The sequence below is a fragment of the Orcinus orca genome, chromosome 4 (assembly GCF_937001465.1).
Source record: "Orcinus orca chromosome 4, mOrcOrc1.1, whole genome shotgun sequence".
In the NCBI taxonomy this organism is placed as follows: Eukaryota; Metazoa; Chordata; class Mammalia; order Artiodactyla; family Delphinidae; genus Orcinus; species Orcinus orca.
The window spans coordinates 78,396,690-78,410,521 of record NC_064562.1 but is presented as its reverse complement, the minus strand read 5'-3'; the positions used below and the strand labels follow the sequence as shown (position 1 = coordinate 78,410,521).

The 13,832-nt window shown below is 38.2% G+C and overlaps 1 protein-coding gene across 2 annotated transcripts in view; it reads left to right on the top strand.

The window, feature by feature from the left end:
* The window catches only part of POLR2B (RNA polymerase II subunit B), a 46,155-nt gene that overhangs the window by 18,838 nt on the left and 13,485 nt on the right, over positions 1 to 13,832 (top strand). For both annotated transcript variants that reach the window (XM_004268244.3, XM_012532490.3), the window contains 6 exons: positions 3,028 to 3,171; positions 3,439 to 3,578; positions 3,677 to 3,788; positions 7,223 to 7,377; positions 8,254 to 8,452; positions 8,766 to 8,934. In XM_004268244.3, coding sequence (XP_004268292.1) covers positions 3,028 to 3,171; positions 3,439 to 3,578; positions 3,677 to 3,788; positions 7,223 to 7,377; positions 8,254 to 8,452; positions 8,766 to 8,934 — 919 coding nt within the window. The remainder of the gene's footprint in view (positions 1 to 3,027; positions 3,172 to 3,438; positions 3,579 to 3,676; positions 3,789 to 7,222; positions 7,378 to 8,253; positions 8,453 to 8,765; positions 8,935 to 13,832) is intronic.

Here is a 13,832-nt window from a genome sequence, read left to right as displayed (position 1 = left end):
ATTACTAAGAGATTTAAAAGGTTTGACTTGCATCAAGATATTTAATGAATTCGAGTAGCTTCTTGGGAGGTGAAACAGTCCATGTTTGTGAAATTTTTGGTTTTTTTAAATGCCTTAAATATTCTTTAATTAATTAATTAATTAATTTATTTATTTTTGGCTACATTGGGTTTTCGTTGCTGTGCACGGGCTTTTCTCTTTAGTTGCTGTGAGCGGGGGCTACTCTTTGTGCGGCGCGTGGGCTTCTCGTTGCATTGGCTTCTCTTGTTGCGGAGCACAGGCTCTAGGTGCGTAGGCTTCAGTAGTTGTGGCACGCAGGCTCAGTAGTTGTGGCTCACAAGCTCTAGAGCGCAGGCTTAGTAGTTGTGGTGCACAGGCTTAGTTGCTCCGTGGCATGTGGGATCCTCCCGGACCAGGGATTGAACCCATGCCCTCTGCATTGGCAGGTGGACTCCCAACCACTGTGCCACCAAGGAAGTCCCAGTTTTTCTGTCTTAAAAGCTCTGTATTAGAAGCTGATACCCAGAGAATAAATAGGCATCTGCTTCCTTTTTTGCAAAATGTAATACTTCTAACAGTGATTTCTCTATGTTGGGCTGTTGTTATGTACAGTGATTGCAATAGCTACTCTCAGGAGGAGTAATGGGGGAAACCTTTTACAAAAATGTTTCACTAGGTATTTTTTATTTATTTTTTGTATTTTCTTATAAGATTGAAAATTTATAGTGTATATGTCTAGCTTTATGGAGGGGATCTCCCCCTCTTTTTTTTTTTTTTTTTAAACTAGCCTATACCAGCATCACCTTATTAATTTGGCATTCAGACACCAACTTTAAGCTCCTGATTCCTAGAAACCTAGATGCCTTAAGAAATTCTGGAAGGATGCTTAGAGTCCAGTTAAATTTCTAGTTCCTTTTAGTTTAGTAAGGATTTGTTGAGTCTACTTGGTGTTTGTGATGCTGGGTTCACAGAGTTGAATGAGACGCTCTTCCAGCCCTCGAGCTTACCATCTATTAGAGGAAACATTCGTCCATGTACAGCTCATTCTGCCTTGAGCTGAATTATGATAAACGCCATCCTGCCAATTCAGTTCAGTGTGTGTACTGGGACTTAAGATGTGCCAGGCACTCTGTCACACATTGGAGATACAGAAATGAATAAAACATGATCCTTGATCTTCAGTAGTTCACAGTCTATACTCATAGATGTAAACAGATATTACAACATGATACAGTGAGTATTAAATGAGAGCTGTGCACACCTGCTCTGTGGGAATGCTGGAGAAAGGCATTTAGCACTGGCTGAAAGGATGAAAAGAAGTGTTTTCTTTAGGAGGTGACAGTTGAGCTGATTCTTGAAGGGTTGTTGGGAAATAGCCCAAGTCTTGGAGGAGGGTAGAACCAGTAGCTCACAGGAAAACTGGAGAAAACTTAATATCCTGAACAAAGGGACAGGGAGAAAAGAGCATGTGTATGTGGAAGGAGCTAGAGCATTCTTGGGTTTTCAAATCGAAGCGGGAGAGTTAGGAAGATGGGGTTGGAGTGGAGAGCTGGAACACCTCATAGAGGGGAGTGACATGTTCATTTTTGCTTTTTAGGTAGATTCACAGTAATTGGCAGTGTGGAGAAAGATTTGAGAAGGGCAGAGTTGGTGGCAGAAAGATTGTTGCAACAGCCTTAGTGAGAAATAATTAGGGCCTGCACTAGAGCAGTTTTGTAGAGGTGGAGAGTGGAGTCAAATTTGAGAAATATTTACGAAGTAAGTTTTGTAAGACTTTGTGACTGATTAGTTGAATGATGGAAAACTCCACAGAGTAGAGAGAAGAGAACAGTTCTTCCTGGAGGTGGGTCGTATGTCTTCTATGGAAGTGGTAACATTTCACCAGACAGAGCAGAATGGGGTAGTACATTCCATTCTGTGGCAGTAGCGTGGTCAGAGTTGTGGAGGTGAGAGGGTGTTTGGCAATGTGAATGGAGTACAGGAGTTCTGGAGACTGCTGGTAGGGGAAGGTCATCTGGGGCTTCATTGAGAAGAGCTTCAGAGTCATGCTGCTCTAGTTGGTGGGGAACTGTTTAATATTTTTTAATTCAGTGAGTGATGTGAACTTATCTATATCTGTGTTTTAATAATTCTGGTAACTGAGGAGAGTAGATTGGAGAGGACATTACAGGAACTTATGAGCTGATGGCAATAGTATAGGTAAGAGGTAAGGGGCTGGTTTATTGCTGTGACATTGGGAATGGTTTCTTGAGAAAGTTTGAAAATAGAGTTGACAGGATATGTTTATTGTTTATTATATGTGAAAGGAGGAAGTCAGAGACAAAAATATCTTGAGATTTCTAGATTGGGAGATAAAGGGAAGGGTGATGCCATTAACAATGACAGGAGACTTAGGAAGAAGAAGGAGGATGGGTTGTTGTAGGGCTGGGGAATGTGGTGATTTTGTTATTAGGTACATTGAGCTTGTGTTGCTTGCTTTATATCCCTCTAAATATTATCTTACTTACAAGTATTACCTTGCTTAGTGTTCTGTAAGTGTTGAATCTCTGTGTTGGATTCAGAGGCCTCAGCCTGGGAAAAGTTCTCGGATGGATTAGTGATGTCTGCTGTGATCAAAGGAATGTGAGTTGGTAGCGTATAAGACTTACTGAGTGCCTAATGTATGCCAAGTGTACTGTTCTAGGTACAGGGATACAACAGAGAACAAAACAAACAAATAAAAATTCCCCACCCTTGTGGAACTAACATCCTAGTGGTTGGAGATAGACCGTAAACAAAACATTTATGTGGTATGTTAGAACTGTATGTCATATATTTGCCATTGCTGCTGTAAGGGTCAGTTAAGTTACAGGGGTGAATAAGATTATCCAGGGCAGGATGGAGAAAGGAGGGAGGGATGCGGACAGTTGGACACTGAGTGGATTATATGTAAAAATATGACTTTGCCTGATTCTAGTATTTGCCAAAAACGTGATAGTGTGAGTAACCGAAATGCCCAAACTTTAAAGATTTGCTATTGTTTTCTAGGTATTAAACCGCCTAACTTTTGCATCTACTCTTTCTCACCTGCGTCGTTTAAATTCTCCCATTGGTAGAGATGGCAAGCTAGCAAAACCAAGACAGTTGCATAATACGTTGTGGGGAATGGTGTGTCCTGCTGAGACCCCAGAGGTAATGCATTAGAATTTATGTTCAAGACAGAAAGTCCAACAGTAATCATGTAGGGTATAATTACTTTTATAAGAAATTTTTTGTTACTTATAATTACTTATAATTTTATTTAACTATGTAGTATAGTTTAGAACTAAGATATTATAATTTTGTTCTTAGGAAGTAAGAGTACATTCTGAAATCAAATTGGAGGAAAATGTTTGTGGAAAAGAATTTGGATAGGCATGTTAAATCAGTATGAGTAATATGTACTTTATTTATTCCAAGGGCCATGCTGTAGGACTTGTGAAGAATTTAGCTCTGATGGCTTATATTTCAGTTGGATCTCAGCCTTCTCCAATTCTGGAATTTTTAGAAGAATGGAGTATGGAAAATTTAGAAGAAATTTCTCCTGCAGCTATTGCTGAGTGTGTATAAATACAATTTTAAAAAAAACTTGTTAATCTTCGGTTATAACTTATTAGAGGGTTACTAAGTGCAGAATGCTTTTGGTTTTGCATTTTAGTGCAACCAAGATTTTTGTTAATGGCTGCTGGGTTGGAATACATAAAGATCCTGAACAACTTATGAACACTCTACGGAAATTGAGGCGTCAGATGGACATCATTGTGTCTGAAGTAAGAGTCCTTAATTAATTAAGAGGACATGATCTCTGGGATTTCCAAACGAGGCATAAAGACTGGTGAAAGTTATCTTTGCATTGGTATCTTTCTTGAACTGGTTTCCTTTGAATTGTAAAGTACATGTTCAAAATTCTAGATGATGTTTTGAGCTAGATTTAATTATAAGGTATTGTTTGCTTTAATGCCTTAGATATACGCATCTAAAATTTTGACATGTAATTTGTTATTAAATTATATTTTGGAATTCAAATTACATTTTGAAGTAAATTCTTTTGAGAATATTTTTGTAAAGCTGACTACAGTGCTTTTAAAAAGCGAGTAAATATCTCTGATTTCTCCTTTGTCGGAATCCAGAGATTCATTCATGAAATGTGATACACCTCTATTAGATTCCTTTATGTTTAGGTGGATGTTGAAGAGCTCTGGGATTAGGATGGATTTTTTTTTTTTTTTTTTTTTAGTCATCAAAATACTGTATGAGCTTTATTCCTCCCCAAAATAGGGCTTTTGCTTTTAGTGTACTGTATTGAGGGCTGGGCTCAGGCTTTTGATTTCCCCAAATCTACACCTTTGGGTCTGTCTCGGTGAAAGTGGATTTGGAGAGAAACTGTAACACACTTAAGCTGACCTCCTGTCTATGTAGCAAAGCAGAGAATCGAGGTTTGGCTGCTCCAGGCCTTCCTCTAGCAGGCAAACCTGGATTTTGACCCAGGCGTATTCATGGCTTGAAGAAGTCAGGAACAGCATGCTTCACTTGAGTGTGGCGGGCAAGGCTAAGAGAAAGCCTAAGAACCAAAATTCGTTGTGTTTTTTGTGATTGAGAACTTTGTTAATGCCAGGTGTTTCTGCTGAGAGCTGCCTTTAGGTTTTCTGTCTTCTCTAGGATAAAATTAAATTCTTCATGCTGTTTTAGGCCTCTTTACCTTTCCATGGGCCCATTCCCTCAACCTGGAATGCTTGTGCTCCTTGTCATCCATGCGTCCTCAAAAATGGGTAATAGGGAAAAGGGTGCTTATTACTTTTTTTTTAGGTAAATCTCACCAATTCTGCAAAACTCTAGTGTTAACTCTCGTCTCCTTCAGGTTATTTCACCTGACCACCCAGTTTGATTTAGATCAGAGGTTGGCAAACATTTTCTTTAAAGGACCAGGTATTAAATATTTTAGTCTTGGTTTACCTTACAGTGTCTGGTGTGTATTCAACGCTGCTGTTGTAGTAAAAAGTAGCCATAGACAATACATAAATCAGTAAAACTTTATTTAAAAAAAATAGATGGCAGGTGAGGGCAGATTTGGCCTGCAGGCTGTCGCTGAGCCCCTGATTTAGATCTGTCTCTGTGACTATATGTGGCATATTTTCCTTAAATAACTTCTGACAGAATGCTTATACCAGATAGTAACTGTTGATTTATTTGCCTACCTCACTTTCTAAACTATTAACTTCTCAGAGGCAGGGAACATGTCTTAATATGACTTTGTATTTTCAGTTCTGAGTATGGTGCCTGACATGTAGTGTCTGACACTGAGTGAGTGTTCGTTGAAACTATGAATGGACCCTATGTCCTTGGACTAGGCTCTTTAATCTCCTATTGGAGAGTGTTGTTGGGAGCTTCTTAGTGGGAAAATTGTGTATATTTTTCAGGAGTCTAGTACTTTTTCTTTTCCTTCATACTTTCTGATAATCAGAGGTCCTCATTTTACCCATTTCTAACTTTAGCCTTGTGTTGGACCTGTTAGGCTTTCCTGTCAATAGTCCTCTCAAGAACACCTATTTCCTTTGGAACACAAGATACTGTTTGGCCTTTGAGGAGACGCAGCTCAGTTTATGTCTTCCTGTTAAGACAAGAGCTATATTCTATTAACTGTATTGTAATATTCTATATTCTATTAGGAATTCTCTAAGGATTCAAGGTAAGCATTTGAGAATGCCACGCATGGTGTTTTTGCTCATAAACAGTGTTTCAGATTGTTTTCTAAGGACAGGAAGTGGGCTAGGAATGTGGGACTTATCTTCTTCTTGGCTTTTGACTCTTTACTTTGGGAGAACTTGGTGTTTTTGATCAAGCTTTTATGATTTACTATCATTTTAAAACTGAGTAATCCAAACCTTTCCTTTCTTAAATAAACCCAATCTTTAATTTCTTTCTTTTTTTTGGCTGCATTGAGTTGCTTGCGTGGTTTTAGTTCCCCCACCAGGGATCGAACCTGGGCCCCGGCAGTGAAATCGCAGAGTCCTAACCACTGGACCACCAAGGAATTCCCCACCCAATCTTTTCTTTAATAAAAGTATCCAGATGGTGATTTCACTTTTTAAAAGTACTTTTGTGTAGAAATACCAATCTGTTTTTCCATTTCCCAACTCATTGGCAATTCATTTCTTAGTTGACTTTTAAGATTATATATTAGATCTAGATAATTTACTGAAGATTCTTATTTGCTTACTTCTTGACTTATTTCTTTTTATATTGGCACTTCAGATTCTGTAGTGCTTTTAATATTATGTTCTTTATCGTAAGTTTTCCCAAAATATTTTTGATGTTTTCCAGGAATATATTTTCTAGCACTATCCAGTAGAACTATAATGCAAGTTACATATGCAATTTATGTTTTTCTAGTAGTCATGTTAAAAAAGTAAAAAAAAGGGAATTCCCTGGTGGTCCAGTGGTTAGGACTCTGCGCTTTCACTGCCGAGGACGTGGGTTCAATTCCTCGTTGGGGAACTAAGATCCCGTGAGCCTTGTGGCATGGCCCCCCCCAAAAAAGAAATGGAGGAAAATAATTTCAATATGTTTTATTTGACCGGATACATCAAAAATATTACAATTTCAACATATAATCAATGGAAAATTATTAATGATAAATTTTATTTTTTTTGTACTATCTTTGAAATCCAGTGAGTAGTTTATACTTACAGCATATCTCCTTTCAGAATGGCCACATTTCAAGTGCTCAGTAGTGACATGTGGCTAGTGACTGCTGTATTAGAGAGCTAGACTATAAACCATTTGTCTTAATAGGTGATTGTGAGAAGTCAGGCTTATTACTGGGAAAGCCTGATCAAGGCAGAGTGATATAGGGCTGGATATTGAAAGGTTACACACGTGAAATACGTGTAATTACCAAAGAGGGAAAACAAGAAAATAAGAAATATACTAGTATTTGTCATGTCAAACATATATTTTCTTCATTTTAATTTATTTTGCATGACATTATTACCAGATATTGTTCAGCTTTATATTTACCAAGGTTAGATATTTATCCTATATAAAATTTTAAATTATACCTAGATTTTTAGTATATTGAACAATGATAAACTAAGATCTATTAATTTTATTTAATAATCTATTAATCCTGTTGTATTTTTAGCTAAGCCTTAATGATACAGAGAAAATAAAAGTTCATGAGACTGTTTTGTCTTTTTATGTATAGGTTTCTATGATCAGAGATATTCGAGAGAGGGAGATTCGGATCTATACAGATGCAGGCCGTATTTGTAGACCACTTCTGATTGTGGAAAAACAAAAGCTACTTTTGAAGAAGAGACACATTGATCAATTGAAAGAGAGAGAATATAACAACTACAGGTAAGAACATGCAGTTAGAAAAAAAGTTAGATATAATTCACATGCCCTAAAATTAAGCATTTTAAACTATGTAGTTCGGTGGGTTTTAGTATAGTCACAAGATTGTGCAACCATTACTGCTATCTAATTCCAGAATATTTTCATTGACCCGGAAAGAAACTCTGTACTCATTAGCAGTCACATTTGCTTTTTCTTAATTTTTGTTATCAAGTAAGAGACTTTTAGGGTTTTATTTAAGCGTAAAAGTCTTTGTGACATGGTAAAGACTACCTCTACTACTAATAAGAAATAACCTCTGTGCTTTCACTGCATGGGGAATGGGTTCGATCCCTGGTTGGGGAGTTAGGATCCTGCATACCGTGTGGTGCGGCCAAAAAAAAGAAAAATAACCGATGTGATATAGATAATGTATAACATAAACAATATAATAATAAATTTAATAAAAAGAATCTTTTACAATTTATTATTAGTGATATATGAATGTGTATATTTTTATTGTTAAAAATTCAAAAAATAGGTGTAATAAAAAAATATAAAAGCCCCCAATTCACACTCTCCTTTTCAGAAGTAAATACTGTTACCATTTGGGGTATTTGTTCTTCCAGACCTTATTTTTTGTTTTTATATACTCACCCTAGCCCCACAAGTAGGTTCTTTACATCAGAGCAGAGCAAAACAAACTAACAGTAGTTACAGAGCCATACTTTATGTGTATTGTTCAGTAACTTGTTTCTTTCACTGTTAACAATAGTATGCTTATTTTGGGACTCTTTCTATGTGAATGCATACAGATATAGGAATACTGTTTATTAAGTAGGAAGCCTAGTTAATTAAAATAGTTCAGGAAGTAAGGAAATTAAATGAATTCTTTTTTAGTTGGCAGGATCTTGTGGCCAGTGGGGTAGTAGAATATATTGATACTCTAGAAGAAGAAACAGTGATGCTCGCAATGACCCCAGATGATTTACAAGAGAAAGAAGTAGCTTATTGTTCCACATATACGCACTGTGAGATTCATCCATCAATGATTCTTGGTGTCTGTGCATCTATTATTCCTTTTCCTGATCATAACCAGGTTGGTAGCAGTTTTTGACTATGCTTTGTAAGGAATTGGGGGAAGCAGAATAAAAATTAGAGATTAGTCTGTAGTTTTTTCTGGAAGAAAAGCCTTTTAGTGTAAAGACGATGAACTACAGCATTTAATATGCTTATTCTTGTGTTTGACTCTTAAGAGCCATAATTGATTATTCCAAATGGTTATCACTTATCTTTCGGAAAGAATAGGAACTTTACCAACCATATTTCTGATTTATGAAGTACCCTGTAAAGTCTGTTTATTTAGAAATAATTAAATTTTCACTGATTCCGCTTTTCATTTCTACCTTTAGTCCCCTAGAAACACATACCAGTCTGCTATGGGTAAGCAGGCTATGGGGGTTTATATTACCAACTTTCATGTTCGTATGGATACATTGGCCCATGTTCTCTATTATCCTCAAAAACCACTTGTGACTACACGGTCAATGGAATACCTACGATTTAGAGAGCTGCCAGCAGGTATGTTCAGTTTTGTTCTACATTTTTTAAGATCCTGCCATGCTTAAGACACTTTTGTGGGTTCTTTGGAGGGTTAATAAATGCATATGACACCGTCTCTATTCTCTTAGAATTTATAATGTGGTGGGAAAACATGAGCACAATTCAATAAAAAGGTAGATATATGTAAAGTGTTATGATGGAGGTATAGATTCCTTTGGAAGCACAGAGTGAAAGAAATGATTGATTCCTGTTGGAGTCTAGAGCCAATTTCATAGGGCAGGTAGCATTTTGGACTAGAGTAAAGTTGATGAAAGGGTATTTGAATTTGAGAGATGGTTTGAACAAGGTCCTGGGTACATGAAGGCAACTGTCAGTATTTATGTCAGTTTAGTATGGCCTGAGTGGAAATGCATGGGAGTGATACTTGGTCTCATAGTGTGGAGACAGCAGGTTGAATTTTATTTGGAGAATGAAGAACTATCCAGCCTTTTTTTTTTTTTTTTTTTTTGCGGTACGCGGGCCCCTCACTGTTGCGGCCTCTCCCGTTGCGGAGCACAGGCTCCGGACGCACAGGCTCAGTGGCCATGGCTCACGGGCCTAGCCGCTCCGCAGCATGTGGGATCCTCCTGGACCAGGGCACAAACCCGTGTCCCCTGCACCCGCAGGTGGACTCTCAACCACTGCGCCACCAGGGAAACCCTATCCAGCCTTTTTGAACAAGGAAGTAATACAGTTACAAATTTATTTTACAGTATAATTCTGGCAGTCACGTAAAGGATCGATTAGAGTCATATACGGTATTAAGTAGGGAGGTAACTTAGAGGTTCTTGTAGTGGTCTAAGTGAGAAATGGTAAGGTCCTTATTGAGACATGAAAAAGCGTAAGGGCGTGAAACACCTGTTGGAATACGCTTGTTAAGATTAACACTTGATTACTTATTGGATGTAGAATGATGAAGAGAGGGGAGAAAGGAATTGGAAATATTGTTGGTGTTCTTGGCTTGGGTGATCAAGAGAGAGATACTATTAATAACATTGGGAGCATGTTAGAAGAAAGAAGAGGTTTTATTTATTTATTTTTTTAAATCAATTTTTATTGGAGTATAGTTGATTTACAATGTTGTGTTAAGTTTCTGCTGTACAGCAAAGTGAGTCAGTTATACATATATCCACTCTTTTTTAGATTGAAAGAAGAGGTTTTAGATGTAAGATAATAAGTTCAGTTTTCAACATGCTGATTTTGAGTTGCTGCCAAAGCATCTCAGGAATGATCCTCCAACAGTGAGTTGCAAATGTGGTTAGAAAGAAGGTCAAATCAAGAGCTGTGAAGTTTTTGATATATTAGTGATAATTATAGATTACTGTGAAATTGCTGAGGGAAAATTCAGAGTGAGAATAAAGCCAGAAAAAATAAAGTCAGGCACCAGGAAGAGAAATCCAGAGAGGAGATTTGAGATGTAGATGATAAGGAGAAGAATCAGGAAGTTGCAGGAAGAGATTCTCAAGGAGACTGGACAACAGGTAAAATGGTGCAGAGAAGACTGAAGGGTATCAGTATTGAATATAAAGGAGACAGCATAGTTCTTTGGCAGAGTTGTTGTCTTACCGTATTATTAGCGGAATTTTGGCTTTGACCCTGGATAGCATTATTTAGTAAAGTTTGCCTTGTAAATAGTGACTTTAAATTATTTAATAGGGGATCTAACATTTTGATAGCAAATTCTCACAGGTTAGAATGATTTATTTTCAAAGTCTTCCACAAGGGGTTACTATTGTCTAGAAAAACAAAATCTGTTACGTTGTCTACAGTGTGCTGGTATCTTTGGGCTATACTTGCAGTGCTGTGTTTTTCTTCAGCATTTAGATAATTTCTTTATGGCTAGAGAAGAAAAGAAACAGGTGAAGGATTGGATTTGAAATAGAATGTTCCTTTGGCACTGATACGAAGTGGTGAGGGCATGGCTGGTAGGGACTACAAGCCTTTCAGCTCTGTTATTGCTTCATGCCTTAATCTTGTTATCTATCTATATTTTAAAAAACTTTATTTTGAGATAATTTCAAGCTTACAGAAAAGTTGTAAGACTGTTACAAAGAACTCCTATATACTATTCATCCAGATTTCCTAGTTCACATTTTACCACACTTGCCTTATTCTTTCCCTTTCTCTTTCTTCTTGAACCATTTAAAAGTTAAGTTACAGACCTGAAGCTACATGACTAATTAATTAATTAATTAATTAATTTTTGGCTGCGTTGGGTCTTTGTTACTGTGCGTGGGCTTTCTCTAGTTGTGGTGTGTGGGCTTCTCATTGTGGTGGCTTCCCTTGTTGTGGAGCACGGGCTCTAGGCACGCAGGCTTCAGTAGTTGTGGCACGCGGCTCAGTAGTTGTGGCACGTGGGCTCTAGAGTGCAGGCTCAGTAATTGTGGCGCACGGGCTTAGCTGCTCCGTGGCATGTGGGATCTTCCCGGACCAGGGCTTGAACCCATGACCCCTGCATTGGCAGGTGGATTCTTAACCACTGTGCCACCAGGGAAGTCCCACATCACTCTTTTTTTTTTTTTTTTTTTGTGGTACACGGGCCTCTCACTGTTGTGGCCTCTCCCGTTGCGGAGCACAGTCTCCAGACGCGCAGGCTCAGTGGCCATGGCTCACGGGCCCAGCTGCTCCGCAGCATGTGGGATCTTCCCAGACCGGGGCACGAACCCGTGTCCCCTGCATCGGCAGGCAGACTCTCAACCACTGTGCCATCAGGGAAGCCCCCACATCACTCTTTAATTCTTCAGTGTATGTTTCCTAAAAAAGACATTCTCCACAGTACAACCATCAACATCAGGGGGTTAACATTGATACCCATCTAGTCAGCAGTCCCCAATTCAGACTTTGCCAGTTGTCCTCATAATATCCATTATTGGTCTAGGATCTAATCCAGGATAGTGCATGTCTCTTTAATCTGGAACAGTTCTTTAGTTTTTCCTTGTCTCTATGACCTCCACATTTTTGAAGAGTCCAGTCAAGTTACTTTATACATTGTCTCTCAATTTGGGTTTGACTATTGTTTCCCCATGATTTATATTCAGGTTATGAATTTTTGGCAGTACTAGCATAGAAGCAGTGCTGTATTCTCAGGGCATGATATCAGGAAGCACATGCTGTCTCTGTCCCATGATTAGTGATTTTAACTTTTATCATGTAATTAAGATGTTGTTTGTCAGGTTTCTCCACTTTTTATTAATTATAATTATTTTGTACTTATTAGGTAAGTAATAAGTCTTTGTGAGAAGATACTTTGAGATGATGTGAATAGCTATTCCTTGTCACACTTTCAGTCATTAATTTAGCAGGTGATTATTGCCAAATGGTGATTTTCTAATCTTATCATTCCTCCCTGTTTGATGCTGAAATTGTCCCAGATTTTCCAATGGGAGTATCTTCAAGATGACTCCTGATAGGTCCTCATTGTTCTTCAAGCACTTCCTTACATTTTGCCTCATCTTGTGCTTTTCTTCCCCTAAACTTGGACTTGGTCATTTCTCCTTTTAGGATAAAAGAATAGTGTGTAGAAACCAAAATCTGGGTGCTAGGTGTGCTCCTTGCTATTATAATGTCATCATTTCTAGGTCCTCTCAGCTGTTGGAACTAGGAAAATATATGTGTGCATATACCCCTCCCCACCTTTATCTATTTTTATATCTCTATATACTAAAGAACCATGAGTTCATATCAATACCATATCTCCCATCCCAGTACAACACCATAGTGTTTATTTTAGAATTCCATTCTCTGACAGTGACAAACCTGGCTCCCGTTTTCCTCAGTATATTTAGTTATTTGCTCAATCTATTGATGTAATGAATCTCCTGACCATCGTGGCTGAATTATTAGCTCTGGCCCTGCCTAACCTGCCAGCTGCATTGGCCAAATTCTAAGGGGCTTAGGAGCCCTAAGGAGAAGGGGCTAATAGGGTTATCTTAAGGAATGTCTTTGGATTAGTATCATTCCTATTTCTATAGAGTACTGTTTCTTTGGTTGACATCTTCTGGGAGCAAAGATCCTTGTGACAAAAGTTCACCTTGACTTAAAGTGAGTCAAGATACTTAGAGCCTCCTTACTGCTGACCTGAGGTTTGAAGTAGGTGGGGACAGAATGGCTGAAAGGGTTTGAGCCTGGCTGACAGGTGGGTTGTAATCCTAGATTTCACATGTTTATAGTCTTTGAGATCACAGATACTTTTTTGAAGTTACTAATATTTATTGAGCAGTTCGTGTGAACCGCCAGCCAAGGCACCTTACACGTTATTTCTAAGCATCATGAAAGCTTTGTGATGTTTTTTCACCTAAAAAGTGAGAATAATAATAGTACCTGCCTCATAAAGCTTTTCTGATGATTAGATGGTTAAATCCACTTAAAACTCAAGGCTTAGTGCCTAGCAGTTAATAAGGGAGAAATAAATGTTAGCTGATTAGTGATAGTGGTGGTTGTATCATCTCTGTTTTACAGATGTGGCGACAGGATCAGAAAGGTTATTTGCCCAAAGTTTATACAACTTAATTTGAAAATCCAGAATGTAAACTCTGGTCCTTTTTTTTCCCTTTTAGACCAGATGTACACCTTCCCCCCATTTCACTTTCTTGTGCTGTTTCCTCTTCACTACATTGTTTCTTGATTTAGGGCTTTTAAGCTAAGAAGAAAATATTAGACATATAATTCAGAAGTTTACTGTTTTTAGCTAAATTTAGCTGATCTTTCAGACTTGCCCAGATACCTTGGATAAAGGTTGTAGGATGGAAGGGGTTGCCTCCTGGGCTGTAGTTGATACAGCAAGTGTGGGCGATCCAGGGATTGTCACATGAGAGGAGGAAAGCCCCACAAGGGCCAAGACAGTTGAGCACCTATAGGCTGTCACCTGGAGAAGAGGG